At 51.7% G+C, this 20,869-nt stretch overlaps 1 protein-coding gene across 1 annotated transcript in view; it reads left to right on the top strand.

The window, feature by feature from the left end:
- The window catches only part of FLI1 (Fli-1 proto-oncogene, ETS transcription factor), a 113,180-nt gene that overhangs the window by 48,620 nt on the left and 43,691 nt on the right, over positions 1-20,869 (top strand). The window contains exon 2 of the mRNA XM_082661164.1: positions 13,382-13,593. Coding sequence (XP_082517290.1) covers positions 13,382-13,593 — 212 coding nt within the window. The remainder of the gene's footprint in view (positions 1-13,381; positions 13,594-20,869) is intronic.

Below are 20,869 nucleotides of genomic sequence, written 5' to 3'. Positions count from 1 at the left end.
CCACTGAGATGTTTTCATTGGAAGCCCTTGGCAGGACTTGTTCACAAAATATCTGCTTTTCCTTATAGATGGATGCCGAGAGACAGGAGGCCCAATGCCAGAATGCCTAGGCTTGGCACTCAAGTCAAACGAGTACGAAGGCCAACCCAGTGGGTGACTGCTTTGAGGGTGGCTGCCAACCGAGAGACCAGCTGTGTACCAGAGGCAGAGTCTGAGCTCCAAGAGGAGCGATGCCTGGCTTCTTGTGTGGAGACCAGGCTGTCCTCGTTTCCCCTTACCTCTTCCCTGGAAGGGGGGGGGGCAAGGGGCTGAGGCACACTGCGATCTCTGAGTTACCATAGATGGGGCAGCCCCATAGCGCATCAGACAAACCAGGATAATTCTGAGAGTGAAAGGAGGCATTATTAAGCATTTTCTGGCACAAAAGGCATCAGTTGGGACCATCGCAGGCAAATGAGGCTATAGGATCGATCTGCTAATCGATGATAGGACTGAAGCACTGGCTCAGAACTGGCTCTCGCCTAGCTCGGTCTTTCGTGTTTTGGTAAAGAAATAGGCCCGGAGAAATGAAGTGCTTTTCCTATCTTAAAACCCGTGGATTAGAATAAGAAGGTTAAGCTTAAGGAGTGCTTTACTGTGTGACAGGCACGAGTTAGCATGCTAATATCATCATCGCTATTTTACCAAAAAGGAAACTGTGGCACAGAGAGATGAAAGAATTTGCCTAAAGTCACAGAACTAACAAGAGGTACCAGAGGCAACATCTCTAAGGGGCCAGCACTGCGCCGTTCAGAGCAAGGACACAGTGGGGAGCCCTTCGGCTCACCCCATCCTCACATTAGCCCTTTGCAGTAGGTTCTGTCATTGTGCCCATTTTAGGGATGAGGAAACCAAGGTATTCGTAAGTGTTAATAACGTCTGTGGAAAACCACAAAGAAAATCCATCCGTGTGGGATTTACTTTCTGGAGAGACAGAGCATCAACCTGTGAAAAACTACAGTATCCAGAAGGAGTTAAATACAAATAAAAGCAACGTGACACGGCAGTCTAGAATAAAGTGCTGAATCAGCGATGAGATGGAAAGTACTACAGCCTTCAGCAGAGTGAGAGGTTACTGCGGTGAGCTGCAGGGTGGCAAAGCTTCCTGGAAGACGTGGTGGAACTCCAGGTGTTCTAGAAGGTCCCTTCCACCCACTTCAGGCTCTACTTCCTCCAGGAGGCCAACCCCCAAGGCCCTCACTCACTGCCCTCCCATCCCCCCCACATAAGTCCCCTACATAAGTCAACCTTCTCCCCAGATTGAGCACCTTGGGGCGCATTTGTCTTTGCATCCCCTGTACTGAATGCCTGACATGTAGAAGGTCCTCCATAAAGATTTGGTGAAAAGCTGAGATTTAATGAGGCAGAGGGGATGAGGAAGGGTCTATGCAGGGATGTCTGGATAGAGCAAAGGGAGAAGAAAGCTGGTGTCCACATAGGTGTTTGCAGACACGCAAAGAGCAATCAGAAATCTGTATTATAGAGATGTCTACAGGCCAAGCGTGCTGGGGAGAAAGGGGTGGCAGGTCTTATATAACAAGGGGAGAAACTATTGAAAATAGGACATTAAGTCCATCAACAGAGGAACGGATAAAGAAGATGTGGTACATATACACAATGGAATATTGCTCAGCCATAAAAAGGAACGAAACTGTGCCATTTGCAGAGACGTGGATGGACCTAGAGACTGATACAGAGTGAAGTAACTCTGAAAGAGAAAAACAAGTAACGTATAGTATCACTTATATGTGGAATCTAGAAAAATGGTATAGGTGAACTTACTTGCAAAGCAGAAGTAGAGACACAGATGTAGAGAACAAATATATGGCTATCAAGGGGGGAAGGGGGCCGTGGGATGAATTGGGAGATTGGGATTGACATATACACACTACTGTGTATTATATAAAATAGATAACTAATGAGAACCTGCTGTACAGCACAGGGAACTCTACTCAGTGCTCTGTGGTGATCTAAATGGGAAGGAAATCCAAAAAAGAGGGGATATATGTATCTGTATAGCTGATTCACTTTGCTGTACAGGAGAAACTAGCACAGCATTGTAAAGCAACTATACTCCAATAAAAATTAATTTAAAAAAATAGGACATTAAAATGCAAGAGAAGGAACAAGAAAGGGGGAAACGAACAGAAGGTACAAATGGAGTAGAGGAGCAGAGTACAGTAAACCCAGGAGGTGGGCAGAGACGGGACCAGGGTGGCTGAGCCGGCCCAGAAGACGGACCTCTGTGGGCACCTCCTCTGGTCACTCCCATCCTTGTGTTGCTGCAGCAATCTGGTAACCATGTGCCCTGGGGCCACAGAAGAACTAAACACCCTGGCTAGAAGAGCTGTGAATTTCCAGATGTGAAAGTTGGAAATCCTGCACACTCAGGACTAGCTGGGCCTGAGGTCACCCAGCGTGGCTCCTTGGGCATGAATCACAGAAAGGAAACAGCTATTAAGCACTGGGAAATGGATTCGGGATCCTCTCTGCCCAACGCCCTGGAGAAAGTGAAGTCAAACGGAGTCACTCGTGCTGGGCCCCGGGTGTCCATAAAGGTGAAGTGGACTCTCCCTTCTCCCTGGCCAGGGCCAGCAGGGCTCACAGATATGGACACCCTGCTTCTTGAGGCTGGTTTTGCTTTTGCCCCCCTGCCAGGGTGCTCCCTGGGTGTAGCTGGAAGAATAGATCGAAGGGCCCCTACGTGCTTGTTTCCTGCCGGGCTTCCTGTGATTATGAGGGCACCCGTTGCCACGGAAACCATCACATAAGGAAATCAGCAGATAAGATCACAGCTTCTAGGAAAAGGACCTCGAGTGCTTTTTTGGTGGGGGGGTGCGGAGTAGTCGGTGGCTTCGTGTTTAAATTTGAACAAGAAACGGTCACTGGGTGCGGCGGGTTAAAAAAAATGGACAAGCCTGGGTGCAAGGCTTAATGTCTCGTGGCCGAGAGTGAGCCGGAGGTCTGGCTGGCAGCAGAGGTGCTGGCGGGAGAGGGACGCTCTCGGTGTTTCCCGTCATGCTCTGGGGTTCTTAGCCGTCAAAAAAATTTGTTGCACACCTGCTAGGTGCCAGGAACTGTGCAAGCTGCTGGATGCAGACAGTGACTAAGATTGACGTGGTCCCTTTCTTTGGGCTGCTTCTAGCAGCAAAACTGATCTTTGAGACAAAGGATGGGAAAGTTCCCAGGACCCGTGGCGTTGGAGAAGCACCCAAGGATACATGCCATCTACATTTCCTCCCTTCCCAGATGCTTGCAAAAGACGTCAGAAGGCGTCATCAAGACTGGTAGACCAATGTCTGCTTCCCCTGGGGTAGCCCATCGTTTCAGACCTGAACTGCCTCTGCCCCCTTCTTCCCTTCATCACTCTCTTGTCACCACAGACCAGACTGAGCTCGCCTTGGTCCAGCTAGCAGGCCAGAGCCATAAAGGTCAAGCCCCAAGGGAAACTCTTAGAGCCCCCTACTCCCCAGTCTCAGGAACTGCATCCCATTCCCCGGCCCATCCCATCAGCCCACGATGGGGGAAATTCAGACTCTGTGAGGACGCACTGCAGCCACTCCCCACCAGGATGCTTCTTCCAAGCTTTCGGCTCTCCGTGATCAGGGCAGTGAGGCCATTCATCATCGTCAAAGAGCATTAAACGTTCAGTAGAAGACGGTTAAAATTTGCCAGGAACCAAGAGGTTAGGGAGTTTGCCAAAGTTGCACAGCCAATAAAGCCCCGCATTGACCCAGCTGGCAGCCTGTGCCTTTTATTGGAACGGATTTTACAACGGCACCCAATGGAGTGAAGAGAGCGGAGAAGTGGTTTGCTTCCTTTGTACCCTTTGTCTTTGACCCCTCCTGCAGCAGACATGCTCGGGGACCCTCTGGGGGACAAGGCGGCTCCCAGCCCGTCTCATGCCACCACTTCCGCAATCGGAAAAGCAGGGCAAGGGAAACATTCTGATGTATAACCACTCACGTGGTGCCTCGGGGGCACCAGGGCACCAACTTCTGGTCTTGGAGCAGAGTCCCAGAGGACCCGTGGTGCCAATCTTCGACCCTTTAGTCATCATCATCCCGGGGCAGAGAAGGGCAGGAGGGGGCTCAGAGCAACAGCACTGAGCCACCAGTGTGGAAGCATCCTGTATTTTTAATGACTGGTACAGCCACTGCTGTGCAACCAGGCAGAATACAGTCCCAGTGCAAGGGACGAAATCCATTGGGAACTACGGCTGGTCCGGTGTCCAGGACGGCCGCCTTGCCCGCCTGCTTCTCCCCATGGCATCTGGGGGTGTGTTTTGATGGTTGACAGTTCTCTCTTCATCATCACCCCTTGGCACCTGGCAGGGCTTTATTTAACCCTTCCAGCCAATCAGAACTGGCAGGAGAATACGGGCTTGATTTCACAGAAGAGAACATCTAAGCTTGCCAGTCACAGCGAGGCCGCACATCCCACCCTCTTGCCACCCTGTCCCTTGGGAACCTCGGGGTCCACCTCTGCGGTCAGGTCACTCCTTATTATTAGAGAGGGGCTTGGTCCCCGGAGTGTCAAATGTAACAGGTTATACACAACAGATCATGGCTGGCCTTTTCACACTCCCCATCGTCATTGAGGGAAAGCAGCTTGAAGAGTGGTCAGCCCCATTGTAAAGAAACAGAAAGGGCAACTCACTGTAAAATGTTCCCTTCTTGGAGCTCAGACTAACCTTCTATCTGCCTTCCTGTTAGTATCCACATTCAGCACTTTTCTTCTTTTCAGCATTAAAGTCATTCTCTGTGGGAGGAGAATGTAACTTTGATCTTTAGAGATCCCTTTAAATGTGGTTAGGGTCAAAAAAGTGACTGTGAAAACTCAGTGTCAACAGGCAAAGGCAAATACCCATGGGAGACGTGGAGAAGCATCTAATGGGAGACGGTGATTAACAGGGGCCTCCGGCTCTGGATTCTGTTACATGGCCATCTTTATGGAACGCCAAGACCCTCTCCTCTGAACTCATTTAGGCTCATTCCCTTAATTTATTAAACTCCATTAAATAAAGTACTTTCATCTGCAGAGGATTCCCATTCCATCTTCTAGGGACTTGGCTGGCTGCCTTTCTCTTGGGCGGGCCACAGCAGAAGCCCCCTCCCCAGTTAGTGAAGATCTAAGCGACAAGCAGTGGGCATGGAGGCCTGGGGGCGGGGCGGGGATGAGGTTAGAAATTTCAATAAGCTGCTTTAGAAATCAGCCAAACACTGAGTTTCCAGGGCCGATTTGGCCGTGCGGCAGAGCCCAGGAAAGGATTAGACAGAGTTAGCAAACGGGGAACGGTTTGGGGGGAAGAGTATAAGCGTTGCAGTCAGGCTACGGGTTGGAGAGTCACTAGTTCAGGTTTCTTTACAGTAATAGGAGAGTCCTAACTCACATCCTAAAAGGCTAAATGAGGTGATGGTTGTGAAAGTTCCTTGAAAGCTTCATGTCATCACATTATACTTGTTCTGTTTGTTCTAATTTAAAAAGTGGTCCCTGCTTGTTGTTTGTTTTCTCACCGTTGTTTGTCTGGGGTAATTCCCCTACATGGTTCTCAGAGGAGTCAGGCCTTATGGCTGAGTCTGACCCTCCCTCACTGTACGAACCTGGAGAGGTTAGGCTTTGGGCCTCCGCTTCCCCACGGAGTCTGTCCTGGCGCTGACTGCTGCCAGCCCCTGCCAGGAACCATAGTGAGAAGGTTACTCACACGATCCTCCTCTACCTCCTTTGAATATGGATCTCTTGTTGCTGATTAAAGCGATAGGAGATGCTCCAGTCGCTACATGAGAAATCACCCCCAAATCTAGTGGCACAAAACAATTATTAATGCTTATGAGTTCTGTCAACCTTCGTTGAAGGTTCCTCACTCCCAGGCCTGGAGGCTGATGCTGGCTGGTGGCTGGTGGCCTCAGCTGCTGTGTGTGTGGACCTCTCCATGTAGTTTCTCTGCTCGGGCTGGTGTGGGCTTCCTCACGGGATGGTGGCTGGTTTCCAAGGGCTAGAGGCCCAAGAGAGAACGAGAAGCAGGTGGAAGTCGCAATGCGTCTATCACCTGCCCTTGGAAGTCCTGCAAGGCCACTTGTGCCACCTTCCACTTGCTGAGGCGTCATAAAGTCTCCTCTGGGTTCAAGGGGAGGGAAGTAGACGCAGCCTCTCGGTGGGGAGTGGCAAAGGTTGGAAATACTGATGTGGCTGTTTTGGGGCAAAGGCAACCTTCCCGACCTGAGCAGGGTACCTGCGCTGCTCCGCGCAGAAGAGCTTTCAGTTAAAGTTGGGTGTCTGATCGATGTTTCCACCTTCTTCCTTATCCAACTTTGCAGAACATTTACCTCCTCTTCCCTTTGGCACCTGCCCTCTGTGGGATGGAAATAACGGGCAATATTTGGGCACAGGGCTGGCAATTAGAAGGGAGGGAGAGGCCAAAGATTTGAGCAAACTCACAGGAGCCACCTCTCCTGACACTTCAGATGAGAATGTGCTGACCAACCCCCCAGCGCGCGCACACACACACACACACACACACACACACACACACACACACGCTGCTGCAGAGCTTGCTGGTTTCCCAAAACAGAGAAGACAGAGGACTTTGCTCCCTAGAATCCTGTCTGCATTTTGTATGCTCTCTGGCTGCCAGGAGAAGGGACTTCACGTCATTATGCAAAGGATGTAATCAAAAGCCACAGCTCGCGGGCTCCCTGCGGTGACCCAGGGATGAGCTTTCCAGAGGCCTGGTCTGGGAGTCGTGGACCCACTGAGCAGGGGCAGAGGCAGGGAACTCAGTCTGGTCGCTTTTGACATCTTTTTCACTTGCTCCAGCAGAGTTCCTGAGCCACTGAGAGCTGTCCTTACAAGTTTCGGGGCAGGACGGGGGAGAGGAGGGGAAGGAAACGACGTAGGGTCAGTTCTTCTCAGGCGCATCTTTTGGGTCATTCCCTGTGCTAGAAATAAATACTCAGCCTCATTGTAAGAATCAGGAAAGGGTGGGGGGAAATTGGGTCTTTTCCTTCTCTAACTCCATTTGGCCCATCACCGTGGCCTGTGTGTGTCCTTGCTGCACATGGACGACGGCAGACATATCTTCCATGCACTCCTGCAGAGAATGGGGAGATCCTCACGGCACCCTCTCCAGCATTTTCCCCCTCTGCCTGCATCTCTGCTAAGGTCTTTGGGGATGCAGTTGTTGGCTCACCCCTGATGTCAGCCCGGCCATCATGTGGCCATGCTCTGACCACATCCCCCATCACTCAACTGATGTGAGCATGGAAAATATCCTTTGCTTAATCTAAGGGAAACAAATGGTGGAAGACACATCTGCTGGTATTTTTAAAAAAAAAGGAAAAGAGAGGGGAAAAAAGTATGTATGACAAATTCCAAACTAAGGGAAGTTTATTTATTAGTGAATTCACAGTTATGCACGTGGCATTCTTCTGATATTTACTACATGCCTGAGGTAGGATGAGTGGGTGCTGGCCACCTCCTCTCCTCGTTTGCAGGATTATTTCAGTGCCTTATCTGTGCCTCCTAGAGGCCTGAATTCAGAAGCTAGAAAGAGAGAGAGGGCTGAAGCTGCAATGGAGCAATCTGATGGTTTGCAAGGAGAAGGAGAAACATAGATTAGGAAGTAGGTTCTCTTTTCTAGAAGCCCATGGCATCTGCATTTCAAATCCAACTATTATCTTCAAACCCTTTCATTTTGAACCTTGGGCAACCTTGGTTACTTTTAAGTAACCAACACAGTTGAGAAGAAGGAATCTCTCAGGCTTTATCTGTCTCCCCTCGCCCTGCCCCCATCTCCAACCCAAAGGGTCCCAAGGCATCTCTCAGCATTGTGCTTCTTTTAAAAAAAAACTTTTTTTTTTTTGTTTGTTTTGTTTTAGTGTTTGCTGTGTCCTAAGAACTTTAGGCTCTTGATTTAGGGAGTTCACTTACCTCGTTTTATATTTATTCAAAATCTGCCAGATTAGGTACTGTTATTATCACCATTCTACAGATGAGGAAATGAAGTTTGTAAAGTATAAATAAATTGCACTAGGTGGTGCATTGACGACTAACTGATGGAACTTGGACTGGAACTCAAATCTTTCTGACTCCAAAGATTGTGCTCTGTGTACATCTCAACAGACATAAAGAGTTACCCTCAAAGAAGTTATAGTCTAACTGGGAGGTGGATGGTAATGGATAAGTGCCCAGACAGCAGATCTGAATTGGAATCCCAGGTCACACTCACTTGCTACGTCACCTGAGCTAGTGAGTTCACTTCTCTGAATATCCATTTCCTTATCTGAAAAATAGAGATGATAACAGTACATCCCTCGGAGAATTGCAGGGAGGATTAAATTAGATCACTCAGGGAAACTGGATTTGCTCTAAATAAATGCTATGATAATCGTCTGCTACTTTGATCTGTTTTCTATAATGATGACAGGGATGTATTATAAGTGATGTGTTAAAGGCACCTGAACACAAATTGGGTAAGAAGCACCGAGACTAGTGCCCTCTGGCCGTGTCCATCTGCTGGCTCCCTGGGCCAGCAGGGCATCCTGGGAAGGAACGCTGACACAGTTTGGTCAGCATTTTTACGACCAGTATGACTATCCACTTAGCTCGGAAGTCAAGCTGCCATTCCAAGCAGTTGCCCTTGCCTGAGTGCTCTGGTAAACGGGTCAAGTGGGATACTGTTGTGCTGGACCACTTCCCTGCTTGGAGTCAAGGGGCCCTGTGCCTCCCTCTGGGTCTAGGTCTCAGTGGCCGAGGGACCAGAGCATCCTAAGTGACAGGCCTTTCCTTCCCAGCACTCAGCAGAGCAAAGGGATGTGCTTCGCAGAATCCAGTTACTAAGCAAGTCAGGGCTGACTTCCCAGGGACAGCGACAAGGGCCGAGAGAGACCCCAGACTGAGCACCACACGGGATTAGGGCCACGCCCTCTGTCCTTCCCAACGAAGTCAGTTTCCCTGCCATGTGCTCTGCAGCAACCCAGACTCAGCAAGGCTTTAAAGGATCATTTGACTTCCTCTGAATGAAGGGATCAGTGTCAGGTCCAAAGTCAAAAGGAGAAGTGAAGGAACCCAGCCACCCCGAGAACAGTGTGTGAACGTTTATGCTGACGTTCTCTCTGTCTTCAGCCCATCATCCTGGAGGTAAACACCCAGCAACCATCCCTCAGTATAAAGGTCTTGAACCCCAACTGTGTACTCATTCCTATAAAGAGTTTTAAGTACAAGTAAGAGTTTCATGTTGAAACTTTTATAAGTTTTAAGAATTTAAGTAAAAGTAAACAGCTTCTAAGACATGGGGAAAATAACAAGAGGCACAAGTGTGTAACAGGCTATAGGCACGTTGTTGATCCGACGGCCAGCTGACAGCTCCTCAGCTGGGCAAAGCAGCTCCTTGGTGCCGACGCCCCCATCAACTCTCCCCCAGGGACTTCCGGGACCCCCAGTGGGGACAAGGTTCTGTCACACAAGCACGACGGCCACACTCACCTCAGGCCGTGCTCCCGTCGGCCTCTTCCTGCCCCACGCCCGTCTTCCTACAATGCGCCGCTGCCCCAAAAGCAGCTTGGAAAAGGCTCGCCACTGCCCGTTGGGAACGTGCCGTGGGCTTGGTCTCGGGACACCCCCAAAGCTCCAGCCTTGAATGGCAAAACGCCGTTGTTTCCTTTCGGAGCCAGTGTGAATCTTCTCCCCAGCTCTCACGCTCCACCAGGACCCCGAAGCAGCTTGTCTGGGGCCTGGTCTCCCCAAATCTACGATCCCCACTTCATGGTCCTCATCTCCTTCCCCTGCTCGTGTTAGGTTTTCTGATCCAGTCCAGGAGGCCAGACAAGGAACCGTTCTCTAGCATCTTCTCTCTCCCCAGCTTCTCCCAGCCACCAACTCTTTTCTCCACCACGTGATGAAATTTTTTAAGAAAGCCTTTTCCCTATCAATGGCTGCAAACAGAAAAGTGTGTGTGTGTGTGTGTGTGTGTGTGTGTGTGTACGTGTATGTTTACCCAAGCAGTAGTCTCACTTGACCTTTCAAAGCTCAAATGAGTCACAGGGCATCATTATCAGGGAAGGTTTCATGGAGCAAGGAAGATTTCATTTACCTACAAAATGGGAAGAATCGGATGTGTGTCCGGAGCAGGGGGCAAAGAAAGGATGCTCCCAGCGCACGGGCTCACAAAGTCTAAGACACAGGAGGGCACTTGAAGGCCTGTTTAGTGGAGCAGTGGAAACAGCGAGCCTGGGGCAGGAGGTGCAGCCTGGGCGTCGTGAATGGGGAACGTGGACGGTGGGCCGCCGGGGCGAAGCTGAGTTCTTGGAAAACAGGCAGATGAGAATAGATTTGCGATGGATGAAACCGAGGATGCTCTCGGAGGGAGCTGAGCCGGGGTTGTGGCAGATGACGGTATTTACAGCTTTCAAGGGAGCTGGCGGGGGAACGTGCAGGGTGGGCTGGGTGAGGGACTGGGTGCTCGCTCACGGAGGAAAGAGTCTGAAAAACACAGCAGGGGGAGCTGAGGACAGGACTGGACAGAAAGGGGAAGGAGAGGTGTTCTGGAGTAAACCAGGGTCCTCTCCTCCTGTGACGTGGCCCCTTTGACTGGAGTTTCCTTTGATTGTGAACTGAAGGAAACTTTTTCCCAAAATGAGTTCAAACCGGTTTTGTACCATTTACCACACTGCACTTTGTCCTGTAAAGCATTTTTTCTCACTACTTAAGAAGTCTCTCCTTGGTCAGCCCCCAGAAATCCCAGCTTGGTCTTATCTGGCCTCTGTTGCAACCTCTTTGCTGTGAACCCTGGTTTCACCATCTGCTTGGTCCCTCTGACTTGACTACCCTGCTTCTCTGCTCCCTGACCTGCCATCTCGGGGGATAATGATGGTAGGGAACTTTGCCCGAGTATCACTATCCCCGGTCCTGCCTCCCAGGCCTCCTGGCCTCCGTTATTCCATCATCCTCTCCCCCAACCCAGAGAAAAGGAGGTGGAAGAAATACTTTAACTGGAAACGCCAAGATTTGCGCGTGATCAAGCAAGCATGTCAGCCGCTCTCCACGGCGGAAGATGATACCCGATTCCTTAGGTGTAGTCTGTTTTTGTAGCAGAACTGGTGACTGTTCATCCGTCACCAAAAGGGCATTCGTGAGTCCTAGTTGGTAATGCATCTCCACTCCTAGTGTAGAACCCCAGGAAGTTCATGGGCTCAGACTCAGGCCTCTGGAAGATGACAGTGACTTTTCAAGTTGACTTTTCAACTTGGAACCACTGTGTGCCGGGAGGACAGTTCAGATCCCTGGTGGAGATCTGAACTGGGATGTGGAGCCAGCACGGATCCCTAATTGAAATGGACGATGGATATCATAACCAACAGACAAATGGTTCCAAGAAGCACAACTTTCCTCTGAGTATGACACAGGGCAGCAGGTGGAAAGTGAAGGGCCCCAGTAGACTTTAGGTCTGAATCAAGGGACCCGCCCTGTCCTTTCCATACTGTGCAGGCAGCTCAGCTTTGAAACTGCCGTCTCCGGCCATGTCTATGCTCTGCAAAGCCTTCTGGTGTAGGAGCAGACTTCCCGGTCTATGTTCCAGTTATTCTTTCCTGATCCCAGCCGGAAACAGCTGCAGAAGAGCCTCTTCCTTTGAAGTATGGCTGTCCTCCTGCTGGGGTTGAGAACAGCCGTGGGAGAAAGGGCGACACTTAGCTGGTAGAGCAGATTGTAATTTTATAGGTATGGGAGCGGGGGCTAAAGTGAAGGTGCCACAGTAGGGCTGCGATAGCAAAATACCACCGACAGTGTGGCTCAGGCAACAGAAATGCATTTTCTCCCAGCTCTGAGAGCCGGAAATCCAACATGGGGTGCTGGCGGGTCCTGAGGCCTCTTCTTGGCTTGCAGATAAGCTGCCCCCTTGCTGCTTCCCCACATGGTGGTCCCTCTGTGCCCACCACCCCTGGTGTCTCTCCACGTTTCCAAATATCCTCCTCTTATAAGGACATCAGTCATGTTGGATTAGGACCTACCCAAAAGGCCTCATTTCAACTTAAGCATCTCTTTAAAAATCTTATCTCGAAATACAGTCAGATTCTGAGGAACTGGGGTTAGGGCTTCAACATATGAATTTTAAGGGAACGACTCGGACCATAGCAGGTGGCCTAAGAGAATCTTTACTTGAAGCTAATAACCATCAAAGCTAACTTTACTGGGTGTCACTCTGTGCCAGAGACTGTGCTAGACATTTCTCCTGTAATATTACATCACCTCTCCACGATTACAGATTGTGTAATTATACTTAGATTATATTGATTATAATTAATTCTAGATGGTGAATTACTACCTTTTCTGAAACGTGGTCAACTTGATTTGGTGGAATTGTGTGATCTAGTGACGATCACACCCCAGTCCACGACCTGGGTTGCTGTGATCTGCCATGAGCTAGATGATGAGGGGATCTCATTACCCTGCTTTGGTCGGTAGACCTCCGGAAAGGGCGATGCTGCCGCCGTTCTTCGTCCGCCGTCTCCACCTGTCCCGGCAGGTGATGGGACAGTAGGCATGGGAAGATCAGCCCTGCCTCCTCCATCCACATAGCTGGGATTCCGCCCTCTTTCCTGGGCAGGCTGAATCCTCACAATCAGGGCTGGAAACTGTCATCTGAAGGAATCAGGCAGGAAAGGATGAAGGAGCACTGTGTCCCGGGGAGGCAGGCAGCCTCCCATCTGCATCTCAGATGTGTAAGATACCCCAGCACATCCTAGAGCACCTCTAAGCAAACAAGCTAGACACCTGTACCTAGGTTTTCTCATTCAATCACCTATCAACTCTGAAAAAGCTATTCTTATTCCTGTTTGCAGAGAAGAAAACTGAAACTGGAGGGGACCACAACCCTGGGCCTCACCCTTCTTCCCTGGTGTGGCCTTGAGCCACATACTTAACCTCTTCGGGTGGGTCTCACTGGCCTCACCTGTAAAAGAAATGTCCCCACTCCTATGCCCCATAGCTTGACTGCTTCCCCAGCTAGTAAGGGGCACTTCTGTTTATCCCGAGAGAGCCCAGGGTTCAACCACCACCCCAACCCACGCGTGTGCTCTGTGTGACCATTCTTCCTGGCCTTCCACTCCCCACACTCCTTTCTGGGGGTCCCAGCCTATAGACCCAACAGATGGACACACTCCCGGCGGTCTGCATCCCCGCTCCACTCCCCAGACTGCCTCATCACCCAGGGTACCCTGCAGAGAACCCATCAAGCTCGCGCAACTGGGCAGCCCTGGGCCAGCCTGCCGGTTCCCAGGGAGGGTAGGTGGGGAGTGGTGCTGGCTGAAGAGTGACACGGGGCTTCTGTCTCCTCTCTGCCCTCCAGGAGGCTCTGTCGGTGGTGAGCGACGACCAGTCCCTCTTCGACTCCGCCTACGGACCGGCGGCCCATCTCCCCAAGGCCGACATGACCGCCTCCGGGAGTCCCGACTACGGCCAGCCCCACAAGATCAACCCCCTGCCCCCGCAGCAGGAGTGGATGAATCAGCCCGTGAGGGTCAGTGTCAAGCGGGAGTACGACCACATGAATGGGTCCAGGTAAGCCCGCCAGGCCTGTGCTGCCCAGGGTCGGGGGCTGGGGGAGGCTGGGCCCCCTCCCCACCCCACCCCCGGCTTGCTCCTCTGGGGCTGGGTCAGCAGATCTGGCACTGAGGGGTGTCTGCAGCAGACGGGGCTCTGGTGCTGGGCCGGGGAGCCCGAGCCAGTCCCCAGAGAGCTGGGGTGAGAGGCCGGAAGCCCCCCTGCTCTCTGGGCTCCGAGGCAGCCCTCAGGCCCACGACACTAACGGGCACTTTTGGAGCATCTACGTTACGTCAGGCCCAGGTGCAGCCCCTCTTAGGGATAATGAAGCAATAAGACACTCTTCCGTGTCTTGTTCCAGATACTTGGCCTCTCTGGGTGGGTCTTACCAGAGCAAAGATGACCAAACCATTCTTGGAGTAAAAGTCCAGGATGATGATGAGGGTGAACACATCTGAGGGCTCCCCATGCGAGGGAGGACATGTCACACTTGGAAAGTGTGTTGAGAGTTAGTGCCGCCCTGGGCTGGGAAGACTTTGCAGATAGAGATGGACAGGAGAGGACTGAGGAGAAGAAAATCATAGCGACGAGGGAGAGCACACCTGGGGGACGGGTGGCCCAGGGTCCAGTCCTGCCTCTGAACGTGGGCCAGTTACGGGTCCCTCTGAGCACCAGTGGCCTCCTTTCTGCACGGCTGGGGCATTTACTCTTCCATAGGCTTGTTACAAGGGTCGACAGTGATGCTGTAGGAGAAAGGACCCAGGACAGGGCCCTGGACTAGGAAAGCGCTGGATATCCCAATAGTGACCGTCATGAGCCAAGGTCGAAAATAGAGAACATGGTGCCTCGTTCATGAAACGTCAGGCAAGCCAAGGGGCCTACAGCACAGGGAGATAAAAACAGAAATTGAGAGAGCGCCCTGGGGCTTCCCTGGTGGCGCAGTGGTTGAGAGTCCGCCTGCCGATGCAGGGGATGCGGGTTCGTGCCCCGGTCCGGGAAGATCCCACATGCTGCGGAGCGGCTGGGCCCGTGAGACACAGCTGCTGAGCCTGCGCGTCCGGAGCCTGTGCTCCGCAACGGGAGAGGCCACAATAGTGAGAGGCCCGCGTACCGCAAAAAAAAAAAAAAAAAAAAAATAGGGAATGTATTCCACATGCAAACGCCCACTTGAAACATAGACGTGACATCTGAACATCATCAGATCTGTGACTTGAAAGCTAAGGATCATTGTACACAGAGAGTGGGGAGGGGAGAGTCGGAAAGATAAGTAAAGAAGTTAGTGAAATATCCCAGGTAGGAAATCAGATGGTTCTGAACTAGAGTGATGGCACTGATTGTGGAAATAAAAGTGGAAAGACACGTGAGGGACATATCCGGGGGACAATTCACGGGGCTTAGGTGGATAAATATTGCACTGGGGGGAGGGGTTTGTGAGAGGAAAGAATCGAAGATTGGCAAAGCTTGGATGTTTCCAAGAAGGACAGTGCCAGCAGCAGTCACGGGGGTAGGAGGAGGACATGCTTTGAGTAGGGATGTCAACGTTGCCCATCAGATACGTCGGGAGCAATCAGTAGGACATTCAGATAAAAACATCTACGAGGCCCTGGAAACCGAAGCTCAGATACTACTGGGGTCTGGAATTTAGGCTTGGGCATCATTGTGGAAGAGTTCTAACTGTGCTGGTGGATGAGATCACAGAGGAAACAAGTCTAGAGAGAGCAGGAGGGCTGCACGGGTGGTGGGGAGGCCCCCCCCGGATGGCCCTGGTCTCAGACCTGCCTGTGGAAACGCCCAGTCCCAACACACTCCAACCCCACTGACCCAAACCAGCCACTGGGATCCCAGCCACCTCCCCAGCCTCTAGGATTTCAGGGGGGCTCAGGGGGTCCGAGCCAGGAACCCTTCGGGTGAGTGAGTGTCTCTCCACAGAGAGAATGAGGGTAACGACCTGCCCCCAGCGCAGGGAGGACGGAGTTTGTCAAACATCTTTCCACGTCACCATTTGCTCCCACCACTCTCCCATGAGGTCCATATTGTAATTGCATCTTGACATACAGAGGCAAAGTGGGCTTTACGGTGCTAAATGACTTGCCTGAGGATTCAGAGGAGGCGGTGCTGGCCCCGGAGCCCAGGCTCTCGGATCCTGGCCCCCCGCGGCCCACCTTTCCGCCCCCTCTGCCTGCGTGTTGTGCCTTTGCCACCGTCTCACGTCTGCCGACACCCACCCCGCAGCATGGAGGGCCGTTCCGCAAGGCCTCCCAAACCGGCCTGAACACAGGCACTCCCGATGTTTGCCGGCAATCCAGATCCACCCTTGGACAGGCTTTGGTCTGTTGTAGCCTGAATCCAACCCCCGCTCCCCTCCACTGCCCTTGCCCCACCCAAGCACCTATCCTTCTAAGCCACCTGGGAGCACCCTTCCTCCTCCCACTTCCTCTTGCCTTCCTGAAATCTCGTCATCGGACAGCAGCCAGAGTCCTCCTTTCAAAATATTTAACTTTCTTGCTCAAAATCCTTTAACGGCTTATGACAAAAATCCAAAGTCCTTCAGCAGTCCTCTGACACCCTCTTCACCCTCCACCCCCGTCTCTCTCCTTCCGTCCACACCGGCCACACAAGGCTCTAGCTGCTTCTGCATGCCAAGCACGTGTGTTCCTTCCTTCTGGAACATTCCAACTCCATCTGGTCTTCTGACTCTCTCCTTCACTTGTTTTACGTCTCTGCCAGAATGTCCCCTTCTCAGAAGCCTTCTCTGACCACCAGATCTAAAACAGCACCCGCCAGTATTCACCCTGCTTGGGTCCTTCCCGGCTCTTGGCACGCCCCTCACTAAAGCGTGGGCAGGGCTTCGATTGTTTACCGGACAGCACCTGGCACGTGATCGTTGGCTGTTCAACACACGGTTGGTAAATACGTGAACGAACGCGTGGCTAACGCGAATCAAAGGTGAAGATGTTCCTCTATAGTCATGTAGGTCATCCGTGTACGAGCCGGGACAGAGACCCAAGTGAGCTGGCAGCGCCTCAGACCAGCCTGTGTCTGTGCTCAGGTGAGCCTGCATTCGTGAGCTGACTGCTCCCTCCCCTACTGCCAGGGAAGCCTCAAGCACTGCAAGATACTAATCCTGGGCAAAGAGGGTCCCCCAAGGAAATCAGTTTTCAGAACCCCCTTGCCAGCTCGTCCCTGGCTCCGGTCACACCAGAAGCCAGCTGGAGACGAGTTGTGTGAAGACCCCAGGGACCAGACGTGATATCTACCTGGCCCTGGTTACACAGAGCAGCCCCTGCTTTTGATCTGCCCGTCTTGACCAGAGTAGGTTGAGACTGATGTAGTCTCAGCCCTCCTGGGAAACAAAGAAGATCCAGTGGACTCTCAGAGCCAGGCAGGCTAGGTGCAGCTGTCACTGGCACCTCATAAATATCCTCTAAGTGCTCACATGGAAACTGGACGGGTGGGCAGCAGGGAGCAAGGATTTTCAGAAAAGATGTCTTTTCTTAAGATGGAACCACGTCAGATCCCATATTTGAAAACTCAAAAAGAAACAGTGTGTTGAAACAGATGCCGGCCTATTCAAATCTCTCACCTGCCACTCTGTGCTTCTGTCCTCCAAGTAACACTGATGATGGTACTTTTAATGCAAAAGATAATTCCTAACTTCAGATGAAAAAACCAGCGTGTAAAATTTGGGATCTCTTGGCTAACAGACTGAATCTGTGCTTTTCGAGGCAGTAGCCACTGGTCACACGTTGCTTTGGAGCACCTGAGCTATGGCTTATGCAAAATGGACATGTGCTTGAAATATATTTTAACATACTGGCTTTAGAAGACTTAGTGTAGAAAGAAAGTGAAATATCTCATTAATTTTTTATATTGTTTTTATTGAAATGATCATCTTTGGGTGGTATTGAATTAATATATGAATACATTTTAATATATTATTAAAATTCATATTACCTTGTTTTTTTATTTTTAAAATGTGGCTACTAGAAAATTTTAAATTATATATGTGGCCCCTTCCATTGGACAGTGCTGGGCTAGAATGTTTTGGACCGTCCCGTGATTCACTGTGAATTCTCTCCATGTTCTTTGTTAACTTGGGATTCTGAGTTAGTTGATGCTTATCAGAGACCCCACAGATACATGTGTCACTGGAGGAGGTATCCTGTGCACCTAAAACTACAAGACCCTTCTTGCTTCCTATGCCGCTGGCAAGTCACAGGGCCTGGTGGAGAGACGGAGGTCTGAGGAGCTCATCGAAATTCGAGCTTGCCCGCGTTGAGGAAGGTTCGCTCTCTTTCTCTGTACCTTCCCCGTGTTGAATCTGTTAGCATGAGTTGCTCTTCAAACTGTGTGGCACACAGGCTCTGTGCTGGATGTAGACTTCAACATCTCGATCCAAGCTGTGGTCTGCAATTAACTCTCAGCTTCATCCTGTCCCAACCACGGGTTTTGGGGATAACATCCCATGAAGGAAGAAAATATATATCAACTTATAGAGGGGAAACGCAAAGACCCGCTTGCCTGACCTGCTGGACCAGAGTTTAGCATTAGTCTGCCCCGACGCTCCCTAGACTGGCCAGCAGGATCCAGATGCCCTTATTCAACACCTACAGACTTCAGTTCTACATACAGGAAGACGAGCCTCACACATCCTGTCACTTCTGCCTCCAGATGCAGAGTCCCTTCCTAAGGTGCTTCCTAAAGTTCTGAACCTCACAGTATGAAGCATGCCACACGTAAGCTGGTGGGAGGCGCACTCAGGGCTCTGGAGAAGCTGTGAGCATCTGCTGCGTACGAGTTAGGGTGATGGCTTCACTACAGGTGATTTCTTGTCTTGATATTTGCTTTTAACATATTGCATCTCCTTTTCAAAAACACAAAAGACATATGCACACATCTCTGCATGGCTCCTACGGAAATCCTAAAGACAGCACAGATTTGCTTAATTTCCGTACAGTGTACACGTGTTGTGGAAGACACACATGATGTGGAAGACACGCCTGATAGTCCTTATGCAACCACAGGGCTCCAGTAGCCCTTGGGACCTCACGTTAGCTGTGTGGATATCGCGTATCCATTGACAGTAAGCCTGGGCTGCAGATCTGTGGGTCTGGGTGACATACCCTGAGTTAAGTTGCTCTGAGTTGAAAGGGAAGGTAGAGAAGATGTTTGCATAGTCTGAAGGGGTTATCTTTGGGCAAAGTCTTTGAAATCTCCTTTTATCCAAATATTCAAGACTTCTCATCTTGTTTTAAATCACTTGACCGTTTGCAAGGCACTTCTGGAAACCAACAGTAGCCTTTTTAAAGCAATGTTCCCTGAACACACACAAGTAAAACCAGAGGAGTAAAGAGGGTATGTCCAGCGGTGAAAAGAAAGGACAAGATTGCAGGGTCACGACTCCTTTGCTGTGGCCTCCGCTGCGTGGCTTTCTGAGCCACGGCTGAACGAGAGATGCTCTGAGTTACACTCTCAGAGCCACCACCTCCTCCCCGCTCTATTGTGGCAGCCCCAGGCCCTCCTGTCACCTGTCCCAGTGCTATCAGCTGCCTGTGGGCCCTGACCCCATGCTAGCTGTAAGTACAGGTCTCAATACAAATCAGCAACATTATGGGCAAGCTGAATGGCAAAAACCTCTCTCCCTCCGTGCGTGCCCCCCCTTGTTGTCATCGGGCCTCTTCACGGGCACCAGCTGCCTCATTAAAGAGCAGCCTTTATGCTTGCTTCAACTGTACCCCACTAACCCCCCCACCCCCTCCTCGCAGTAGCTGGGGAGGCCTCGAGAGAGGCCTGTGCTGCCTGCAGAGTCACAGAGCCGAGAGCCCCAGCGTGGAGGGGAGCGCGGCAGGTGGGTGGCGAGGGCATGGCTTTCCCTCCTTCTCTTCCAGAAGTCAGAGGAGGGCCAGCTTGCGCAAGGGCGGAGTCCAGGGTGGTGGCCAGGGCTTTTCCCTTAGGGCGCCCCTTTGCGGATCTTAGGGTCTGGGACCAAGGACAGGGCCTTGTTCCCGGAGGAGAAGCAGCCAGGCGGGCGAGAGGGCAAGCAGATCACCTTGCCCCGCTGGGGAGCAGGTGCGAACACGGGGCGGGGGAGGGGTTGGACCCTGAAATATGGCCACTTCTTTGCGATAGGAAACGAGAAGGTTCCCATTACTGGCCGGCCCCCGTGGTCACCCTAGCAGGAGAACCCGGGGCCTGACCCTGTTCAGATTTCTTCCCCGGGGATCTGGCCTGGCCACCCCCCCCCCCCCCAAGCAGGTGCCTCTCTCACCGTAGTGCTCAGACTCCTTACCAGGTGACATACCAGGCAGCTTTTACCAAACAATTCCTCTTTCCAAATTTATTTTTCTCTCCTCCTGGCCCCAGGGACTGGCCCTGCCCCAGGCACCTATGGCATAAGGGGTCATTTCACTGCGATGCTTTCTGAGGTCTGACTTTTCACCACTGCATGGCAAGGGGTCCGTTTTGGGCACAGAAATCCCCAGAGGCCCAGCTGACGTGGAAAAGAATTTTCACAACTTGTCTCCCCGATGTTCCCAAAGTGGGGCGCAGCCCACGGAGGGCAAGTCCCCTTCCGCCACGCCCGCCCCCACCCGACACCGCCCCCTGCAGAAAGTTCTCTGGCCCCGCCCCCTCGCAGAAAGTTCTCTGGCCCCGCCCCCTCGCAGAAAGTTCTCTGGCCCCCGCCAGGGGAAGTGTGTGCTCTGGCAACCTCACCCTCTGCACTGCGTTCCCAGCCAATGAAAACGTTGCTCTCTTGGTTAAAGGCCAACTTAATCCTCCAAACTTCTGCTGCACTCGGGTTGTTTCACCATGGACAAGTATGCTGGGAAAGGCTGCCAGGCCGTGGTGGTGTGTGTACGTGTGCGTGCATGCATGCATGTGCGTGCATGCGTGCATCTGTGCGTGGGCCTGCATGGGTGGCCTATGCGCCTGTGTGCGCATGCGCCCACTTGCGGTTAGCCTTGAGGAGGGTGAAGGAGACCCCGCCAGCTCCGCAAGTGCTGCGCTCAGACGCAGCACCAGGGTCTTTCTGGGACTGCTTCATCTCAGGCCAAGTCTTTCTCCAGCAGAAGCCAAAGGGCCAAACTCTGGTGCAAAGCCCCGATGTGCTACTGCCTCCTCTCAGACTGCTATGGGGACATTAAACCTTTAACAATCTGGGGCTCTGACGGCTGGTTCTTGGTTCTCTGCCTGGAAAAACAGTAGGCGAATAGTAAAACCTTAAATTCTAACATGTGTAAGTTATACATCTTATTTTCATTTTCAGCCCATGTTCCCCTCTGTAAGACATCAG

The sequence above is a fragment of the Grampus griseus genome (assembly GCF_964374135.1).
Source record: "Grampus griseus genome assembly, chromosome: 8".
Taxonomy (NCBI): Eukaryota; Metazoa; Chordata; class Mammalia; order Artiodactyla; family Delphinidae; genus Grampus; species Grampus griseus.
This window is presented reverse-complemented; position numbering and strand designations above follow the sequence as displayed.